At 44.6% G+C, this 22,195-nt stretch overlaps 2 protein-coding genes across 3 annotated transcripts in view; one reads left to right on the top strand and one right to left on the bottom strand.

Moving 5' to 3' along the window:
• The window catches only part of TBX4 (T-box 4), a 35,639-nt gene extending 30,242 nt beyond the window's left edge, over nucleotides 1–5,397 (top strand). Inside the window, exons 6-9 of the mRNA XM_027660378.1 lie at nucleotides 57–209; nucleotides 2,710–2,798; nucleotides 3,135–3,376; nucleotides 4,775–5,397. Of these exons, the coding sequence (XP_027516179.1) occupies nucleotides 57–209; nucleotides 2,710–2,798; nucleotides 3,135–3,376; nucleotides 4,775–5,397 (1,107 nt within the window). The remainder of the gene's footprint in view (nucleotides 1–56; nucleotides 210–2,709; nucleotides 2,799–3,134; nucleotides 3,377–4,774) is intronic.
• An 11,656-nt stretch (nucleotides 5,398–17,053) lies between these two features.
• BRIP1 (BRCA1 interacting protein C-terminal helicase 1) overlaps nucleotides 17,054–22,195 on the bottom strand; it is a 96,789-nt gene continuing 91,647 nt past the window's right edge. For both annotated transcript variants that reach the window (XM_027660382.1, XM_027660383.1), the window contains exon 26: nucleotides 17,054–17,970. In XM_027660382.1, coding sequence (XP_027516183.1) covers nucleotides 17,878–17,970 — 93 coding nt within the window. In that variant the 3' untranslated portion in view covers nucleotides 17,054–17,877. The remainder of the gene's footprint in view (nucleotides 17,971–22,195) is intronic.

Below are 22,195 nucleotides of genomic sequence, written 5' to 3'. Positions count from 1 at the left end.
TTGTCTTCTTTATTTTTTTAAATGGATTTCTTACTTTGGCACCGATTGTTTTCCAGATCATCCTTAATTCAATGCATAAATACCAACCACGGCTGCACATCGTGAAGGCAGATGAGAACAACGCTTTTGGCTCCAAGAACACAGCCTTCTGCACCCATGTCTTCCCAGAGACATCCTTCATATCAGTCACCTCCTACCAGAATCACAAGGTAGTGTGATTATTTTTTTTTTTTTGCCTTTTTTTTTTTGGCCTTTTTGGGCTAAAAGTGCTTCGTTTCTGGTCAGGGGCTTTGTAACTCATAGCAAGAGGATCTTCCCCATTGCAGCCACACAGTGCTGTGCTTTGGTGAGTGGGATCTGCCTGCTTGGAGGGAGGGGGAGAGCCTGTCATGGTGCTTTAAAAGACAATTTTCCACCCTGGCACCAAGCACGAGAGATGAGCCAGAGGATGCAGCTCCGGAACATCCCCGGTAACAATATTTTGGCAAACCCTGCGTATCCAGACTCTGATGAATCGCTGTGCTCACAGTGCTGGGGTGTCATTCAAACAGCAAAGCACATCTCATAATGACCAGCAAAGCTTGCTCATAAATCTGCAGTGAAAAGTAATTACAGTGTGTGTGTGTTTAGTGAGACATACGTGGAGTGTGACCATAAAAACGCCGGCGCTGCGGTTTGCACGTGAAGGCAGGAGGGGTTGGGGGGTTTGGGGGTGGTTTTGGGGGGGATATAAAGTACAAAGGGCTCAGTTCTGTGCTGGAGGGGGGGCGTGTCGGGGTCTGGTTTCTCTCCTGGTTTGAGGGTGTTGGCAGTGGGGGCACTGGGCAGCATCCTGAGGGTTTTCCCAGCCCAGGTTCCCAGCAGGACTGAGCAGTGGGACAGTAAATTGTCACCTCCCTGTGGCACTGTCACCAGGGCAGGGAGAGGGGAGGATGACAGGCAGGGCTCTGGATTCTGGATTCTATCCTGCTACTGCTCTGCCTGACTTTGTTCCTGCTCCCAGGCAGTTTTCCTAATGGTAAAGCCCAGCTGTGGGGTTGTTTGAGGATGAATTGGGATTTTTAAAGTGCATCAGGGTTCATAACTAAAGGCACAGGGTGAGATGGCACTGCTGGAGCCCTCCTGTCACCCCCAAACCTGCCCTGGGTTACTGTGCCACCTCCTTCTCTACTCATTCATAGGAAAATCCTACAGGAACAGGAACAAGTGTGAAATTCTTCCTCCCCAATAACCTGACCAGAGCTTTTCCTCCCAAGCAGGATGCCTGTGTGCCCTTTGATGCCTGAAGCACAGAGTCCTTGCAAAAATTCTGCAATTAGTGAGCTAATTAGGAGACTCAGAGCAGAAACATGGATGTGAGTGTTATGGTAAGGCAGGGGAGGAAAAAGTGCCCATTAGGACACTGAAGTGAATCCTGTTAGAAAAGTTGTAGGTAGTGGTGTAAAACGACCAGTTGCCCAAACATGGTTAACCAAAAAGAGGTCATATTTAATATGTACTTAAATTAAAATGTCTGGTGTCAATAGTGCCTTTCATCCCTAAGGTTCCCAAAGTGCTTCATAAACTTCTTACTCCCACTGTCACTGCTGTACAGCTGGTTCTGGGGAGGGGGTGTAGCTGTGGTCTGGGGGTGTCTTTTAGAAGAAGCAAATCACTGAACTGCTTTTAGCTCAGAAATATCCTCCTGGCAAGAAGTGTTGTTGCAAATAATTGTCTTCCTAAAGAAAAAAAAAAAGAGAGTCTGGGTGACTGTGGGCTCCCAGAGGTGGGAAGCTGAGGACAGAGGCAGTGAGGAAAGTGTGAGTGTTCACCCAAAATCCCCTCCTGGTTGGATGAGGTACAAGGAGGGACCTGATTCTGCCCATGTCAGAGGAAAACCACGGTCACTAAACAACAAAATGGAGTCAGGATGCACAAACCTGCTGTCAGGCCGTGGGTTCAGAAGGATCCTACACTTGTTGTGGTTCATCAGCTGCCCAGGAGCTTCCCTGGAGCCGCTGTGGGCTGAGGGAGTGGAGAGAAAGAGCTCAGGCCCTCGAGGCTGGTTCAGTTCACATGTCACCACCTTCCCCCTCCAGCACAGAGACTGGCCAGCTGTTTTCTCAGGAGTTTTTTTTTGGTAGGGGATATTTTTCCACGTTGCTGAAAGTGTAGTTGTTGGTTACAGCAACACTCACGCAAAAGCATCCGGAGGCAGAACCAGCTTGTTCCCCTGCCTGCTAAAATGGGATGCAGGGGGGGAGAGGGGCTGTGCTGCCTTGGGAGGTGAAACACTGTTTGATTCTTTTCAGAGAGGAAAAATGACTGAATGATGGACATAAAGGTCCATAAAATCCTTATGGAAATCAAGGAGAGTCACAGTATAACAAATAGGGCTCTGATCCTGTTCGTGTCAGGGGAAAACACTAAATCCCAAAATGAAATGGAGATGTACAAACCTGCTGTCAGGCTGTGGGGGTTTGGAAGGGTCCTACATTTCTTGTGGTTCATCAGCTGCTTGGGAGCTTCCCTGGAGCCTTTTAACTCAGACAAATATATTCTCTCTATCAAGAGCCCAGACTAAGAACACAAGGCCCAGAATAAGAGCCGGACTCTCATCCACAGGGTGTCACACGGGACTGGGCACCTCGACCACCACCTCAGCCCTGCTGCTCTTTTTTGGTGTGACCTGCTTTCAAACACTTCACCCTTGGTTTTGTTCTTTTAAAGATAACGCAGCTGAAAATTGAGAACAACCCCTTTGCCAAGGGATTCCGGGGCAGCGACGACAGCGACCTGCGCGTGGCTCGGCTGCAAAGGTAGGGCCGGCCAGCACCAGGGGCCCTCCCTGGCCTGCTCCCCGTGGGCTGCACCTCTCTGGAGAAGCACTTAGGAGGTGCCTGTGCCATGGGGCACCACGTGCTTGAGGGCACCAGGGCTTTTGATGCCATTTATACCCCCCAAAAAATCTCTTCCTGTCAGTCAGTGACACACACTGTGTGTTATTCGCCCACACCCAGAGGGGGGTGATGAGTTCATCGTGTTAGGCAAAGGGTGGTGAAGTCACTGGAGATTGCTCTAGGGAAGCCAAACTAATATTTCATCATTCTGTTGATGGCTGTGTAACCAGTAATAATTTTTCTCACTTCTTTCAGCAAAGAATATCCAGTAATTTCCAAGAGCATCATGAGGCAGAGGTTGGTGTCCAGTCATGGCCAGCTTTCAACAAAGCCAGACGTGAACCCACTTCATGGCAATCACCAGACCCTTCAGCATTATCAGTATGAGAATGGTGCTCACATGCAATTTGCAGCTTCGGATACTCAAGACCTGCCACTCAACACCTTCACAGCACAGAGAGATTCAGGGCTCTTCTACCATTGCCTAAAGAGAAGAGGTAACTCAAGTTTACAGCTGGAAAAGTATTACAGCACTTAAACCTGACAGCATGAGCACTGAAAGCTTGTGGCTGACTTTTGTAGTTGGGTTTGGATCAGTCTCTTGGGCCTTGATCTTTAAGGATACCGGTGTGATCAAAGTGTTTTGGAGGATCAGGAACCAAGAGCTGGCATCTGGGGCAGTTATCAGTGGTTTTGTCCCATAGAAGGTAAATTCAGACTCCTAAGTCAGACCTGAAAAAGTTAATTAGAATGTGTAATTTAAATGGCACGAAGCTTTGCTGGAAAATTATCCACTGTTAGGATCAGCTGAATTAAAAATTGTCTGTAAGAGGCCATTGACATTAACAAAGTTCTACACGTTCAGCACTTTCTGAGACAAAGCCATCAGCAATTCTCTCAGTGTCTGCAGACTAGTGGGACTGTGGAAGCTGTTTATAAGCAGCCCTTTCCTCTTATCCACCAGTTCTCAAGTTTAAGTGAGCTGTGACTACATTCTCTTCCTTTCAATCCAGCATCAGATGAGATCACGGCATGTTTTAAGTTAAACGGAAAAATTTTGCACAGAAAAAAACCCCAACTTCTATTTGCATGTCTCATTGCTTGCTAATTTATTTAAGCTGTGAGAACCCTCTGATCGTGGCCAAACGAAGAATCCAACAGCACCAGTAATGAGGGCTGCGAGGCAAACGCCGAGTTTTAGCAGATGTTTAATCTGCAGATGAATTCACTAATTCATCCAAAGAATATTCCTAATAACTAACAGAGAGCTGCTGGTAAACACGGCCATGGTCCCCACAAGCTGCAGGAGAGGGGCTATGGCTCTTCCCTCCCTGTAAAGCTGAGGAAGGGCTGTTGACTGGGAAAGGGCTCCTTTTATCTGGAAATATTTCTGCAGCTTTTGACATGAATATCTGGGAAATGTAGAGTCATTTTTGCAATGACAGGAAGGCAGGCTGCGATAAGACCCTCTAAGAGACTTCTTGAATTTGTCAGGAGGGACCCTGCAGGAGTGTCAGGGACCTCTGTTATCTGGATGAACGTGAAGTAATCCCTGATGTGAGAAGAGTAGCCCAAGTCCCTCACTTAACCTGACAAATGTCACCAGAATGCTTTGAGGCCGAGGGGGATTAGCCTGACATTTGCAGCACAATGTCTTTTTGATGCTGTACATTGTTTTCCCAAACTCAAAGGGTTTAACGGGATTAATCTGAGAAAAGAGCCAGCAGTTCAGTGGAATAACCCGCAGTTGCTTCCAAGGGGACTCCATAAACTCCACAAACCCAGCCCAGGCTCCCAGCAGGTCTCTGCTAAACCCATCTCTCCTGACTGTGCGTTTTTGTGCATTTTGCATCAGGACAGGAGCTGCTCCTGACTGTGCATTTTTGTGTCCGCAGAAAGCGCCCGGCACCTGGACCTGCCCTGCAAACGCTCCTACCTGGAAGCCTCGTCCTCCGTGGGGGACGATCACTATTTCCGTTCCCCGCCGCCCTACGAGCAGCAGATGCTGAGCCCATCCTACTGCAGCGAGGTGGCCCCGAGGGAGGCCTGCATGTACTCTGGGGCCGGGGCCGACATCGCCGGGGTCTCGGCGGTCGACGACCTGCCCCCCCCGCCCCCCCCGCTGGGCTGCAACATGTGGACTTCAGTCGCACCTTACACCAGCTACAGCGTTCAGACAATGGAAACTGTGCCCTACCAGCCCTTCCCTCCTCACTTCCCCGCCGCCCCCATGATGCCGCGGCTCCCGGCCATCGCGGGCCAGGGCTCGCAGCCGCCAGGGAACGGCCACTTCAGCGTCTACAACCAGCTGTCCCAGTCTCAGGTCCGGGAGCGCGTCCCCGCGCCGTCCTTCCCGAGGGAGCGGGTGCACCCGTCCGTGTGCGAGAGGAAACCCCCCTCTCCGCACCTCAACGCGGCCAACGAGTTCCTGTACTCACAGAGCTTCTCCCTGTCCAGGGAGTCGTCGCTGCAGTATCATTCAGGGATGGGGACTGTGGAGAACTGGACTGATGGGTGACTCCAGGGGCCGCAGCCAACGTTCCTGCTCCAGGACAGTGTTCAGTCAGTGTTGATACCTGTGGGTAACTTGCACTTCGGGGAGACAAATGTGCATTTCCAGAGGGATTTGTGTGGGTGAAGAGCTTGTATCTTCAGGCACACAGAGAGTTACATCTCCTGTCTCAGTGGGCTGGATCCATCAGGCTCTTACTGACTCCCAAATAAATTAATTCTCGCATCTTCATCCGGTAGAAACCACCTTCACGACTAACAAGAGACGTAGCCGGTCGTTTCCTTTTGCTTGTGATCTTAAACATCACAAGCAAATTTTGGCTATTTGGGAAAAACATGAGCTTCACTTTTACGGTTCATGAAGTTGAAACATCCCAAAACTCAAAGGAAAATAAGCCGCCTTATTCGGTTGGGTTGTGCAGCTCCAGGACTGCCGTGGCAGCGCTTCTTTAGGCTCTTTTGATCCGCAGGAATCGCTCCTGCCTCTGGAAGTGCCGTGGGGGCGCGGGGGCCAGCGGGGAGGATCGCTGTGGGGTCAGGGAGCTGAGGTGCCAGCGGTGCCTCTTCGGCACAGCGCAGGGCTCGTGCCACAGCGAGGAGAGGAGAAGGCACCCATGCACAAATGTCTCTTCTTCCCCCCACACCACCATGGGTGGTGGCTGTGGGCAGTGAAGAAGTGAAGTGTTACGCCCGAGGCCGAAGAGCAGATTAGTTGCAGTGTTAGGAACAGACCCAGTGTCTTCAGGCTCCCATCCCTTGACTGAATCACACTTGCTTTATTGCAATATATTTATGAAGTTTAAGCTTAAGACTCGCTAATACTTTCCAGAAACGATTTCTGTATCTGCTGGTCCTTGATTTCTTTGCTATTCAGCTGAAATGTGCCTTTTGTGCTATGTTTTTTTTTCTCTTTTAAGCTCACTCAGAACATTTCCTTCATGGTAGGGTGGGATGAGAAGAGCTCCCACTACCTGTCAGGCCTTCCAGTGTACAAATCTTTGTAGAACAGGTAAAAAGCTGTAACCAGAGTATCCATTGCTCCTGCTCTTTACTGAGCAAGTCTCTTGAACTGACTCCTCCAGCACTGGCTTTGCCCACTGGGATATCCCCGGGAGGGAACAGGTTGGTGAGGTGGGAATCGGTCATGGGTTGGACTTGATGATCCCAGAGGTCTTTTCCAACCGAAACGATTCTGTAAGGAGGGATCACTTGGCTGGCACTCACGTGGGGAAACAAGTGGAATCCTTTCTGGAACAAAGCTCCCACTGCCTTCACCCCCAAAGCTCCTGGGCAGGGATGTGTCCGTGTCCCTCCTGCCGAGCTCCACGGGATGGTGACGCTGAGGGAATCCGGGAGTTTGGTTCCACCAAAGAGCACAACATTCCAGCCCTAGTCACGCACAGTGGGTTTGTTTTTTTCCCCCCACCGCTTCCCAAATGGGCAAAGGCAAAGAGCTGAAATCCAAGTTTGGAAGTCGGGAGGTACTTGCGTGTTTGGGTGAATCCATTCCAAGGAAGGGGCTGATGGATGAGGGCCCTGAGGCCACCACAGTGGGTCACGTTTCCACCAGGACAGTCCCATACCCCCGTTCAGCAGCTGATGTGTGTGACTGGTGTGGATTTTGTAACCAGGATTTGGAAATCACTACAATTTTTGCATGCTGAATAGCTATTTATATACATATATATTTTATATATATATATATATATAAAGATATATATATATCACAAATGCAGGCCACGTGTTCAATTCAGCTTTGCTTTTTACGAATGAAATACTTAATAAAAATGAATGTTGCAAGGGTTTGTTTTTTTTTTTTTGAAAGACATCTATTTAAGATTTTTTTGTTTTTTTATTACACACCTCTGATGTAAAAACTAAGAACTGGTTAGACAAAAAAAACATATATACTACAGATAAATCTTTATTAGAAACCACATTAGATACAGGTGGTAAGGAATTTTTAAATGTTTGTTACATAGCATGGACATTTTATTTTACATATCAGAACATAAAGTCATTTTACTACTATAAGCTGTCTCTGGGTGCATTTCAATAATTAGTATAAAAATGTTCCGTGGTTAATTAAGATGCCTTGTCTCTCTTCTGTCTCCTGCTGTCTGAATACACCAACCTCACACTTCCCCCTTTTTTAACCACCTCAAAGCTCCACCATCACACTTCACAGGGGTTGGGGTTTGTTTGGGATTTCCCTCGTGTTCCTTTGTTTTAAAGGACTCAGGAATTGATCTGAGCACACAGAGTTAAAAGCAGACACTGCCCTGACCACAAGAGAACCAAAATATTCCTGTGCTCACGTGCAACTCAGTTACAGTGACAACAGTGAAGAATTCAAAGTTGGAGGGAGGGGGAGAGGTCTGAGGGTGTCACTGCCCGTGGTTTGAAATGCTCAGTTCATTTTTTAAGCTGACACTGGATCAACACTGAACCAGACAAATGCTGCCACCACAACCTACAAATTAATGGGGTCAGCAGCCCGGGGTGCAGATGACAGGCTGCCTGGATCTTTAGCCTGTTTTACAAATATGACTAAAAGAATAACAGTGTCATTTTTAATGAATAATCACTGCCTTTATTTTTAATCATTTTTCACACACCTCCTGCTCACAGCTGCAATATTTATTGATTTAAGGCAGTTTAAAAAGTAACTCCTTTAAGAGTTGCTCCAGCAGCTTTCAATCAATGCAGGGGATGTAGAGAAGACTTGCCCATGGAATGAATCCAGGTTTTACCTGGTGAGCACAGAGCAGGCACTGCTGGCAGCCTTTGCAAAGGGTCTCAAATCAGACACAAGTGCCCTGGGAAACCCTGTGCCAAATAACAAGCTTTTCCTTATAAAAATAGCACATGATGTTTGTGAGCACAGGACCTGACTGGGAAAGGCTGAGTTAGCATAAAAACGTGTAAAATTTGGATAAATGCTAATCTGGTCATCTGGGCCCCTTTTATGGTCACTGGAGGGAGATCAGACATTTAGATTAAAGGATGAATCATTCCCTGGTGATGATCTTTTTCCACTCAGAGAAGTTCAACCACTTAGAGCAGATTTCCTATTTCTAAATGGACAAAACCAAGTCAGTGGGATCCCCCTTCTCTGCGACTTTGACCAAGGCATTCAGACAAGACCGAAGAGTGGTGAGCTTCCAAATCCCATCCTGAGCACAGATCCAGAGCCAGTAGACCCCCAAACACCTCCTGCTTGGGTTAATTCATGGAATGGAAACAGGTGGTTGTTTTTTTAGTCTAGTTTATTTTTTCATTGTGAGATTCCCGCCCTGGGTTTGTGTCCAACCCCAAGCTCACGGGCGAGGAGGGCGGCTCTGGTGTGGCCAGAGGAGGCACTTGGGATCCACTTCCTTTATTTCATGTTTCCCACCTGGGTGCTGAGCCCCTGGCAGAGCAGGATTCACCCTGCAGTGCCTGTTCTGGGCAGCCCAGCTCAGAACCAGAGCACGGAAATGCTCAGAGTCCTCGAGGGTTCGGTCTCTTTGATTTTCCAATCAGAAACACTAAACTGTGGACATCACTAAAAAAAACCCAAAAAAACCCCCAAAACCCCAACAACCTGCACAGCTTTAAAAGAGATCAAGCGTGCTTACTGTGTCCCAGTTTGATTTACTGCAGTTTAAACAGCTTTTAATTCTCAAGAATGTGGAGTTTCACGTGTGGGGAGGCTTTTCCAGCCCCGGCCCTCGATGGTTTGCTGGGAATGGCAATCCAAGCATGGCCATTTCAAATCAGATTAAAGCAAAAATTAGCAAGTGAGAAAAACTTGGATACACACAAGGTCTGTTTTCCCTTGATGTGCTCTAATCTGTACTAGAAGGCACGGGGAATTTTTTAATTCTGTTTTTCTTTAAGGTAGATGTCCAAATTTAATATTGGCTCAAGCAAGCTCAGTTCCACCGAGCCCAGGAGCACTTATGCCAAGCTTGGACTTCACTCTAAATAGAACAAATATTTGTATCAGCTTGCTGAGAATGTGAGTAATAGGAATATTTGCCAAAATTTAAACAAGCTAAACTCGAGTCCTGCCAAAAGCCCCACCATTCAATTTGGCATCATTGGCAGCTCCCAGGCTCAAGAGGGGCCTAAGTCTGGCAGAGCTGGGGTGTTTTTGGCAAACATCAATTTATTTTTTTTTCTCTCTCTCTCTCCACATTTTGGAAAAATTGTACCTCTCTGTATTAATTTATGATGTCATTAAATAATTCTTTTTGCAGCTTGTATAGAAAGAATGTTTCTTTTGAAGATGAGAACTCCCCTGAGGATGGTTATAGTGCAAAAATTCCAGCCAGAGGGGAAAAAACCCCTCCTCTCTCCTTGGCCACTCATGTTTCTGCAGTAGTGCTTCAGCAGCGAAAAAATTTACAATATTTTAATTTAAGGACCTGCTCCAAGGAGGTGCCATGCACTTGACTGTGACAAGAGGCAGCCTAAATTCAATGTGATTAGAGGGGTTTTATTGCTGTGATAATAGGCTGGAAGAGAAATCATGAGCAGGTGGAAAACACCAGGTTTTGAAGTGATTTGCTCTCCACAAAGCACAGGATCAATATTAAAAATGAAAGAGAGGAAAATGTTGGGAATGGTACAACCAAAGCAAAAAGCCTTGTCCAACATGAACCTTATTTAACTGTTCAAATGTCACCCTGGAGTTACACAGGGTGTGAAAATTGCACTCCTAAGCCTGGGCCCACCTTTGGAACCAGGTCCTGAGAGAAGGAAATAAAACAGTGAAATAATCAGTGCTACTAGCACTGATTCAATTAAAATCAGGATAACTGGATTTTTGTTGATTAGAAACTTGTTTAACAAAAGAAAAGCAAAACCCATTGGAATGAAAACAGGAGGAATGGCTACAACAGGTCAAAAGGCTCTTGTTCCAGGGACAAATACTGGTGGGGAAGAGGTTTGAAGGAGTATTTGGCAAATGCCAACATTTTTCATCTGGTTTTTTTTGTTGTAGCTGTCATTTTCCCTGGTTTTCAGCAAACACTAATTTCTGGCTTTCCACCACACATTGCTACAGTTTCAAGGAATATTTTCAGTGGGGTTGTATTGACAAACTGCTCAAAAAAGAAAAATGATGTGGGGTGTCAGCACCGTCTCCATCCTGAAGGACAAAACTTGACAAATGCAGCTTCTAGTTGGGAGGTTCACACTGATAGCAGGAAGCTGGGCCAAATTTGTGTACTCAGCCCCTGCCAGCAGGAATGGACACATCCTTGAACAAGTATTTACTAGAGAACAACATGTCCAAGGAACAATATGTACAACTATTCCCTCTCAACAGCCTCAGCCTTACGTCAGGCAGACAACAACATGGGATGCACTTCAGCAGAGATGAAAAAGAGTATTTTTTGAGGTTCTCATGCCAAAAATCAAAAGGCTCAGTCCTGTTGCTGTTGAAGTCAATAGGAAAACTTTTATAGACTTCAGTAGAGCAGGATCAGCCCTCTAATCTGCCTTTCACCAAGCCCAGCCTGCAGCCCTGGCTGTGCAGTTTAGGAAAGAGCCACAGAGTATTTGAGTTTGATGGATGACACAAGGACACTGTGAAAATTACACTTTGCTCATGCCCAGTGCATCTGAGCAGCCACTGAGAGAATGGATCTAATGTTGCATTGCATTTAATAGCAGTTGTGAATATAATACACAAATGGGTACCTCAAAATGTAAGAGAATAAGACTCGAACCACTGATTATCCCCTCGAAATCCAAGCACTCATTTTAGCCTGAAACTTTAGAGCAGATTGCCCTGGACATGAGGAATCAATCATGAGACATCCTGGAAAGGTGATGAACTCCCTTGGTACATCAGAGTAATATGAAACAGTCAGTGCAGGGGATCCCCAGGCAAAGGGGACGGCTCCTGAGCAGGACACAAATGGAAGTGGGGAGAGGGATCAGTTCCATTCACAGGAAAAAATTAAAGTAGCCACAATGTCTCACCTGATCAGACATCTTTGTGTAAGGATTTGGTCTGAGCCTTACTCATGAGAACACCAAAGGTAAGGAAGAGTGAAAGGATTTCAGCCAAATAAAAATTCTGCTTTAAACGAATCTGTTCTTCCTGCTCATCCTTCTTAAGACACAGCAAGTTCAAAGCTTAGGGAGTTTCCCCCCCTCCTTCCCCCTTTCCTTCCCACCATTTATCATCATGAAGGCAAACAGACAGGTTAGAGGCAGGAAAACCTTCCACTGGGATTTCTGTCCAGTGTCACAGCTCAGGACTAGATTTACACCCAGCTTTAGAACCCAGCACATGCCTGTAGTTTCTCTCCATTTCCTCAGCAGTAACATGTGAGGAGAAAAGAGTTTTAACTCTGGGTAAACATTGCCCAAGTACTCCAAGCCTGGGAGGTGTCAGTGCAGTGGGATGGAGGGGTTTGCTTGAAAAACCAAGAGGGCAAATATTGTCCTTCAACTGATACAGGACATTTAGTGATGGTTGGAACACTGATGGCCCTGTGGATCCCCTTGACCGTCCTCCCTAGAGTGATACAGAAATATGGGAGCAACAGAGACATGAAATCAAGAACCTAGAGACTGAAACCCCCCAAGTTCTGAGAACCCCAGGGAAGTAAGAGCTGAGGCAGCACATCCCCTGTGAGGGCTCTGCTGTGAGCTCACTGCTGCAGACACAGCCCCTCTCCTCCCAAATGCTGAGTTAAAGGTGCAAAGAAGCCACTACTAAGTCCTCATTTGGACCAGTTATTACAGAAAATCAGCACATGTGAAGCTAAACCCCCCATACTTACCTGTATTCCTCTGAGTTGTGAGAAAACAGCTCCAACTGCAGGCCAAGGACGTCATGAAATTCAGGATTTACAGATGCTCGTTCCTCGGCAGTGATGCAGCCTGCAGCCCTCAGGGAACGACTCCTGCACAACATGGAAATAACATTCACTCACCTCTGGGAAGTAGTTAATTAGATTGCTGGAAAAATCGGTTTTCATCCTATTAACTGCAAAAGAAGGGGAAGCAGGAGGTCAGTAACCAGGAACTTGAGACGAGGAAAAGGTGAAATGGAAAACTAAAAAAAAAAAAAAAAAAAAGTGAGAAAGGGAGAAAAAATGAAAATTAAAAAAGAAAATATATAAATGCCCTCTTCTTGCCATGGAGGAAAAGCAACTGGTAAGAGGCAAACAAGTTGAGAGGTTTGGGTTGTCCTCTTCACTTGTTTTAGCCACTTCTCTTATTTCATAAAGAACTATAGGTAACACAGCCAGGCTTCTCACAGTCTGAAAATGTGCAAAAAAAGGAGAAAAGTAACCTTTATCCTATTTAAGACAGACTAAACATCCCCCTCCTCCTGGATCTCTTATTAGTTCTTCAGTTAAGTTCAGTTTTGCAGGTATATGGGCCAGTCTTGATAATAAAATAATCCTATTAATTTCCAAATGACAGGGTATTCTCCTACCACATATTCTGTATGACCCTTTCCTGACAGGCTAATACAGTAATAATTCCTCACTTGGCTCCAGCACCATGCTCAGATCTTTTCTTGGAAATACTTTGTTCCTTTTCTGTTGTTTCTCGCTGGGGATGGAGATCCTTTGTGTGGCAATGGTTCCTTGAATTGGTTTTCCACAGCATTGCCTCTTTTGTGTCCTTCCCAGCTTTCCTCTCCATAGATACTGCAGTGCACCATTTCAATGAATCATGCTTTCTCCTAATAAAATATTATTTGAGTTCGATGCCAAAGGCCAGATTTCTGTAAAAGATTCAGAATGAGCAATAAGTACAGCAAAAATGATTTTTGTTCTTCTGTGTTTCCCTCCCCACCATCCTTTTTGGGGGTCAGAGACTCCTTAGAAGACCAGTAGCATTAGAAGAACTGATATTTTATATCTTTAGTCTTGTTTAAGAGATACCTTTTGTGTTGGAAGCTGAGTAAGGAGGTGTTTTTGTCTTCCTGGGAAGGGCCATCGAGAGACAGTTCTTGGGTCAACAAAATATGTGTTTTCTAATTCCTCTGGGGTCAAAGATTTTTCCTGAGCTCTCAAGGTTCAAGGGGAATCTCCCTGGTTGTTCCTCTCCCCTTCCCAGCTCCCCTCCTGGCACAAAGGTGACCCAGAGCCCAGTAAAGTGTTCAGCCAAATATTTGGGAGGGTTAGGAGGCAGAGCAAAGCTGAGCCAGGGCTTCCTGGCAGCATGGAGAGCTTGGAATGAGGGATATGGTTACTGGCTATGAACAGCCATTACCCAGAAATTCAGGAGGAGGATAAAAGGCAGCAGACAGCCCAGTAAAAGTCACTGTAACTCAATCACAGAGATACAAAGAGGAGTTGCTGTGCATGGCCCACCTCACCAGTGAGCGACCACAACGCCTCTGTCCTGCTGGACACGGTGGCTCGCCGTGTTCTGGGTGTTTTGTTGCCTAAACTGGCAAAATCTTCAGCTTTTCAAGGCATCAACAATGTCTTTCAGGTGTTGGTACAACGCCCCGAGCAGGGGAACAACTGGGAATTGCCAATATAAAGTGATAGGAAAGGCTGTCCTCACATTTCATTTAATAGGGTACATTCCTTTTTGCAATATTGCTGAAAGTCTCTCAAATATAAATGAAACCAAAACTGTTCTTTTACTTACTGCTAATAACAGCCAGTTGTACTGTCCTTGACAGCCACATATAAAAACATTCAAGAAATATTTTTAAATGTCTTGCTCTGTGGTAAAATACTGCACCATAAAGGAGACTTCTGGAGATGTTACCTAAATTAGCCTTGTTCAAATGCCTCTGTGATATTTAATCATAATAATAAAAGCCAGAGTGCTTTTGCCTTTCCATCAGAAACTAGTTTTGCTAGTCCCAGCTCCATCCTGGCAACGTGGTGTCGTGGTGTATAATTTCATAGACACAAAGACACTCCACTACCATAGCTCTCATTATTAAACAATATATTTTAATTGTCACCACCTTTCTCATATAGACATGGGCCAAATCTACCCCTTATTGGCTTCGACCGAGCTCCACAAGGGATGAATTTGGCTCAATATATATAAAACATACAGCAAGTCAAGTAATAAAAAGCAATGTTTGGGTTTCTTTTTTTATGGCACTCGGTGCTTTTTTGCCATAGGAACACACATGCCTGGCCAGTAAAATCCCATGATAAAGGACCGAAGTGTTTAAGACTTCATATGCAGAATAGCCCTCGGTGTTTAATTACAATAGCAAAGATGCCATGTTATAAAAGCATTTCTTACCTGGAGAAGGGATCCATGCCTCTCCAGTGAAGCTTAATTACCCAGGACACGCTGGGGTTTCCCCTCTGGCAATAACCTCTCACACCAATAACTCCTCTATTCCTTTTGACATCGGAATAGCTGAATATCGTTAATTTTTGGTCTAATTTCCTTATTTGCATTGCAGCTTTGCAGCGGTGAAAGCATTGAACATCAGAAGAGCTTCGTTCCTGGGACATTCCTCTTCCCTTCTTGCCGTTTTCCCTCGGAATTCCGCGCTCCCTCAGCCCGCTCTGGTACTGCTGCTGCTCCCCCATCTCCCCTTCCCGGCACACTCGGCTCCAGATGGATATTTATGCATTTCCCCCTCCCGTGATCCTTTCCTGCTCCACCAGCAGCTCCATCCCAGGCCCAGAAGATGCAAATTTCTGCAGAAATAATTTACTTAAGAGGTTAAAGAACAAGCTGGGAGTGCCAAGCCCTGCCGAGGCCGTGGTTTTACAGCTCTCACCCACAAACACAAAAATCCACAGGCAGGGCACAGAGCAGCACATCCAGAGCCCCAAAATTCCCCATTATTGTGGGGAAACCGAGTCTTCAGCATTTATTAAGTTGTATTAGATTTACAGCTCAGGCTTCTGCTGAGGTTCATAAGGAGAAGATTCAAGTTTTACGTAGAAAATGTCGCTTTTCTTGAGGCGGGGAGGAAACCTCTCCCTTGGCAAAGGTTGGGATCTCCAGCCATGATTTAGAATCATCACCTGCCTGATCCTCCTCATCCTCACGCCTGGATCCTCAGCTTTTGATGAAGGCAATTTCCTGAGTGCATGTGAGAGCCTGTGGCTGCAGCCTGGAACAATCCTGCCTCAGTGCTTCCCTTGTGTTGTTGATCCTTTAATTTCCTCCAGCCCCAGCTCCTGCAGGGGACTAACTCGAAGTTTTATGCTACTCTTTTGGACTAATCATTTACGACTGACTTAAAAAAAAAATAATAAAAAAAAATAAATAAAAATCCCTTCTCTGCTGCTACTGCTCCGTGGAAGGGTCACTAATTGGGATGTACTCGTGGCCAAACAGCAACACAGGCTTAACAGCAACCTAAAAATCCTGCCCAAAGCTTTATAACCAGAGCAGCTATTTAGAATCTTATTCCAAAATTCCAAAATCACCTCTGCAGTGCAAATTCTCACACCTTGAAAAGCCAGGCCAGCAGAACGTCGTGTAAAACTGATTAATGGGTGAAATCGCAGCTTCAGGAGAAAGATCTCCTGTTCTGATGGCTCTGAGTGTTACACACAGGGCTCTGACCGTTTTATATATTAAAAATAAAAAGTGGAAGAGTATCTGCAATTACTGAGAGAAAGGCACATGCTGGATTAACATGTGCCTTAGGGCTAACTGCTGAGTAAGGACAAAACAGGAAACCAGATGGAATACAGAAGGGACACACATTAATTTCTCCAAATTGTGGATGTTAGTGCTCAGTAAAATGGAGATCAAACCAGGGATTTTATTATATAAGAAAGCCAATATTCATTTAAAGCTATTTTCATAAAAAAAGATCTATTAAATTCCAACTTAAAGCTGAGAATCTGATGCTCAACCCTTAGGCAACAGTCTTATATTTAATTTTATCATGTTAATTATGTAATCTCAGATGCACATCCTTCCAAATGCATTGTTTGAATAGTGCAGCTTTTTTAGGCTGTTCAATTTGGGAATATCACAACAGTTGTGACCCAAGCTTGAACACACAGACATGAATGATCAATTATTATAATTATTTCTGTATTTTCATCTATTTTAGGTGATCAAATTGTCCTTGAAGAATTTTTTTTTATCAAAGGGTAAATTTGTACAATGTTTGATGCATTTTACACACAACTACCACCATAAACGATTGGTAAATCTTTAAATTAATACAAGTACAGTACTTAAAGTAATTTAAGTACATTGTCAAGACCACAAGTGGGGTTTGCAGCTATTTCTGGCCCCAGCTCAGCTCAGACTCACTCCCCCAGTGTGGCTGAAAACGAGGAATTCAACCATTTCCCACACTCCTGATAACACTTTAAAAAATTAACAATTAAGTAATTAAGCAACAATTAAAAAAATCCTCTGGCAGCCTAAATCAAGTGTATTCCAGGATACTTTAGGGACCAGAAAGGAGGAGATGGGAAGGCTGGAGGGGTGGTTTATGGGGATGGTTCCACAGGGTAGGACCAGCCGATTTATTCGCTGCTAATTCCGTCCTTAGACGATCAGACTTAGGCTGGGCTGATTTCAGCAGGAAAATCTCTGCCTGGAGATCAGCACTGGGCTCAGGCATAAGATCCTAATTATTTGAAAGGCATTTGTTTTCATAGCTCTTTTTTTTTTTTTTTTTAATGTGTCCAGGTCGATGGCATTTTAATGCCTTATTAAAAGGTTGTTTTATAGCAGCCCGTCTGTTCCCTCTCTGTGCCCGTGTCTGTGCTCTGGGCTGCAGGATTTTGCCTTTCATGCTGCAGGATTTTGCCTTTCATGCTGCAGGATTTTGCCTTTCCTGCTGCCCAAAGAAATATTTTCCAAATTCCCTGTAAAAGTTGTCGATATTTCCCCAGACAAACAGTGTGAGGGTTTTTAACCTGCTCTGAATTGACACTGAGACAGGAGATGTGACATCCCCGTCTCTCCATTATGGCCTGCTTCCAGAAAAGGTTCATTAAAGGATATGCTTGGTAGCTTGAGTCCAATTTTATATGACTTTTTAATTACATAAACAACTGCAAATGTTTTAATTTCTGGTTTTCTTTAATTCAGTTTAAATCACAGCAATACAAAATATGCCAACGCTCCCCTACCATGTTTCCAGCCCAGGCCCCTAAATGCACAAGACATAAAAAAAAATAAAGCAATTCAAACTTGGAATAAAATGGAATTGATGCAAAGTTTTTATATCAAATCACTTTGAAGTGCCTGCAAGGTAAACAAACATTCAAATGTCAAAAGGTAGATTTAAATATGACACATTTACCAGCATTCAGACAGTAATCCCAGTGAAATATTTCTTTTAAACATATGGTGAAGCCTTTGTTTTGTTGAAGTCAAATGGCAGAACCCCCACTGAGTTCAATGGGGCCAGAATTTGTACCCAGGTAACTCCTTCCCATCATTCACACCCAAATATTGTGCTGCCTCTCCACCTGTGTTGAACAACAGCTTTGTGGGAGTTGGCATTAAAGAACAAAGTACTTATCTGTCTTATTAGTCCTGATGAATATGTGGCCTTTTAAGATAAAGTATATCCTGAATTGCCTGTTTTCAGTCCTTGAGGGTTCTGCAGCAGCCAGCAAGAATGAACAGCTGATGGGAGCAGCCAGACCTACAAAAGAAATAGTATTTTAAAAGTACTGTACTTATGGGGGGGAAAAAAGCTTTGCCTTTGTACATAAAGAGCTCTATTCATTAAAAGAAGTTTTTACAAATGTGGTTATTTCAAATAGTTAAAAAGTGTGAAATACACTTAAAATGAGCAAAATTCGTGGGCTTTCCTCTGGGTTAAATATGTGCCATACCAATAAAGCTCTCCTCACACCTCTTCCTAACTCAGAGGCTTTGGCCTCATTCTGCAAATGTTCTGAATTGAGGGAGCTCAGCACTTTGCTGGAATGGACCATTAGTTCTCCAGGTCCCAGCTCTGTAAAGATTCCTGGGCTTTAAAGGGATCCAGAGGATCCACAGGATGTTTCCTGTGATGCAGGTCAGCATTCCTGGGTAACCTGTAGGAACCCAGTAGTACCACAGATTTACAACAGAGCTTTTACAAACCTTCCAGAACTGATTTCCCAGTGTTTGACCCTTCCTACTGCTTGAAGAAAGCTTCAGACAGCTTTAAAATTAAACAAATGTGTTAAAAGCTGATTATTTATAAGCACCCACTTTCCTTGCTTTTGTCCTTTCAGTTTTCAGTGCCCAGAAGTTGAGGTATTATTGTTTAACATAAATGTGTTCAAACCCACTTCTCTTTGATTCAGTAACTCTGCAATCACAGTCTGTGACATCACATGTCAGTGAGACACTCAAAATGTAACATGACATCTCCATGATGGTTTAGGTACACAAAACCAAGACATTTTGGAAAGCATGACTTAGATACAAAAAATGTTAAAGCTGAAACTCTGTTTGCTGTCGCAAAATCCCCTCGAATTTTCATAAAACTTGGTTTAACGTAGCAAGGAAATGATCAGTCTGTTACTTAGTTCACATGCACTGACCCCAGAAACCATAATAATGTTTTATACATGAATAAGGATAAAAACAAATATGTCTCAGCCACATGGTGTTGTACCAGCCCTTCACTGAGATAGATTTTCTCTGCTTCATCTGCTGGTAACGAGGGAGAATTGAACAGCAGCAGATCTTCCTGAACACCAGCAAATTAATAAATTTCAATTTATTGCCACATACTTATGTCAGGAGAGAATAATGGAGGACAGAGCCATGTGTTTCCTCAATACAACTGTGGATTTTAACAACACAAAGTCCATAGCTCTGTGCACAGCAGGAATCCTGTAAAAGGATGTCTTTGCCCACTGCTCCAACTCCCCATCCCGAGGGAACAGAGACTTCCAGGAGAGCCACTTGGAGATCAAACTCCTGCTCCTCATGTTCTGGGATAGGGAAGCATTAGGGATGAACCTCCAAGGCTGCTCTGCAGATAAAGCTGTGCTGGAGCCTGTCCCACCCCATGGAAGCCCAACATTCCCCCCTTCCACGCTCCGGAGTGCCGAGGATTTGTCCAGCCCATATATCCTTCTCCAAGAAAACGACAGCGAAAGCGCTCTCCAGATTTAACCACTGTCAGATGTTCTTTGAGTAGAATATTAATTTCTCTCCTGAGAACATAAATGTTTGGTTGTAACAAGCCACCAGCCCCTCAATCCTTTGATTTCCTCTGTCAGTGCTGCCCCCAGACCACGAGCATCTGTGTCCAGCCTGGGAGGTGTTTGAAACGTGGGGAGGTGAAAATGGGAAAAGTTACAAGAGCATTTTTTAAAAAAAAAAAACAGTTTTGAAAACATTAAATCACACTGTGCCAGCCACTGAAATGGTTTCCTTCTCACCAAACTCACGCAGTGGCTTCACAATATTATCAAAGCCACAAAAAAATCTGCCTGAAATAGTAGGAGGAATCCTTAAAAAAATGCTTAAAAAACCCCAGAAACCTTTACTGAGTGCCACTGTCTGGAGAGCTGGACAAGACTGCCCTGCCTCCATCTTCCTTTTGTCTGTGAAACCATTCCCTGGCTGGCTGTGTACTCACAATTAATCACTTCTGCTTCCAACGATCCACTTGTCTTTGGAATTCATGTCAGGTTGATTACAGACCATTTGTAAATACATCAGTTCACATTTCAGTGTTTTACTTTGTACCAAGATACCATCTAGAGAGAGCTAATCTGATCCAGACATGCTGGACCACAGTTCCTTCCCATCCTCAAAGTGCTGCAGGTGTTGAGCTCTCCATTAAAATTAATTTATAATTTAGATTTCTTAGTGCAAGAGAAAATCGTCCTTCCCTTCAGATCCAGCAGCCAAACTTTCTGTAAATGCTTGGCTCTTAAAATACAATTCCCACCACTCCATCCTTTATTTTGGTAAAAAGATACTCAAGCTGCTGGAGTAGTTGAGTGCTGGACTAGGAAAATCTCCTCACTCCAAATCAGTTATCTTCAGACTCTCTCCTTCACCTGGGCCACTTAATTAAAGAACATTTCCAGGGATTTAATTTGTAAGACAACACTTCCAGCATGTATTACTCTATTACCAGTCATAATGAACTCCAAATCCTCCCATAGCTTATCCATCATTTTAGCTACATTTCTTGCTCAGAAGAAGATGAATTCTCTAAAGCAGTTTCCCACCTTTGGAAAGCTCCATGTCTGCCAGCAGTCACTCTCTCTGCTTGAGCCCAATTTATTCTTTTCCAGTCCCACCTTGTCCAATAACTCCAGTTGGAGAAAGGGGACTTTATTCCATTCATTTCACAGATCCTAATATACATTCAAAAAGTAAACTGCCCAAATCTAGAGAAAAGCTTTGAGCTTTATCCTCATTCCTTGGAGCTCAGCACTTTCAGCTTCATGTCCTCACATTCCCTGAACTGATTGAAGAACATTCCCTAGACATTTCTGAGGCTCTGTCCTGGCCAGCCTCAGAACAGCTTTTATGGCCAATTTTTTCATAAGTCTAATATTAAACTGAACTACTTCCTTTATTTTTTTTCGCAGTTGCCAATTTTCCTTGTCTTACAAACGAAGATTATCACTTTTCCTAATTGTAGAGCGAGGGCAGGGATCAGATTAGGACTGTCCCTTTCCATCATTCCTTTTACAAACCTTGACTTACAGGATTTGGCTGCCAGGAGCTCCACTTTCTGCCCACCTTTCCAGCCCTTCCTCAGGGCTGGGATTTGAAAGGACCAGATGTGCTCCTCCCAAAGCCCCCAGCTCAGAAGTAGAGGCTTTGTTAGTTTTGAGGTTGATCTGAAATATCCCACCAGACTATTTTTAAATTTCAAATTATGTTTTTTCCTCCTAATTTCTTATCTCAATGACTGGCCATGATTTTGTTATACTTCAAACGTGACCTAAAAGTCTTTAATTTTGCTCCAAAATTCATATTTTAGCTTCTCTCTTCATCTGAGTCAAACTTTCCTCCTTTCTGCTGTTTTGTGGTAATTCCTGGGTGATGGCATTCAGATTGCTGGATCAGACAGTGACCTTGCCATTCAGCCTTGGAGGTCTGATTCCAGCCTTCCCATCCGGCCTGAGAATTCCATAGATGTCCCCAGACCTTTCTTTCTTATCACAGGTCTCAGTCCTTCCAGAAGGGGCTTCCAGATGTTGCAGATTTTTGTTGCAATTCCATCTGGCCCCCTTTGATTCCTGTGAGTCCTGCAGAAAAACAAGGCACTCGTGAAAAAAAAAGGAGAAAAAAAAAAAGAAGCAACAACTTTTCAGATACTGGTGTTTAAAAACACTGTCTGGATGTTCTGAATTAATATTGTGCTGGAAGAAGCCAAATGGCTGCATGCCAAGGCTCAAGCCAAGGTGTATTTTTATGGCAAAGCTATAAACCCACAAAATAAGTGGTTTATAATGGAAATTCTGACACGCTTTTTAATATTAAGAGCAGCAATACACTGGTTGTGGCAAGGAAGCATTTACCAGCTGTGGCACTCACCTGTCAGCTGTGCTGCCTGAGGGATCCTCCTGCAGCTCATCCTCCTTCAGCCACGTGCTTTGGGGGCAGATGGGGCCAGTCACACTCAGCAATTCCTTCTGGAGCCTTTCAGAGCCCTTCTTCTGGCTGATTACAGGGAAAAGCACAACTGGGAGTCCCAGAATCCTGCAGTGGCTGAAGCTCAGACCTGACTCCAGGCAGAGCTTTCAGCAGCTGAAAGGGGGGAGGAGGTTTCCTTGCTCCTTTTGAGTGGCACTTCCACAGGGAAAGGTTGGGAAGAACTGTGGGATTGAGCAGAGGAAGGACTGTGGGATTGAGCAGAGGAAGGACTGTGGGATGGAGCAGAGGAAGGACTGTGGGAT

Source organism: Corapipo altera, unplaced genomic scaffold (genome assembly GCF_003945725.1).
Source record: "Corapipo altera isolate COAL_440 unplaced genomic scaffold, ASM394572v1 271, whole genome shotgun sequence".
In the NCBI taxonomy this organism is placed as follows: Eukaryota; Metazoa; Chordata; class Aves; order Passeriformes; family Pipridae; genus Corapipo; species Corapipo altera.
Note: the sequence above shows the minus strand (reverse complement) of the source record. Positions and strands in the feature narration are given on the sequence as shown.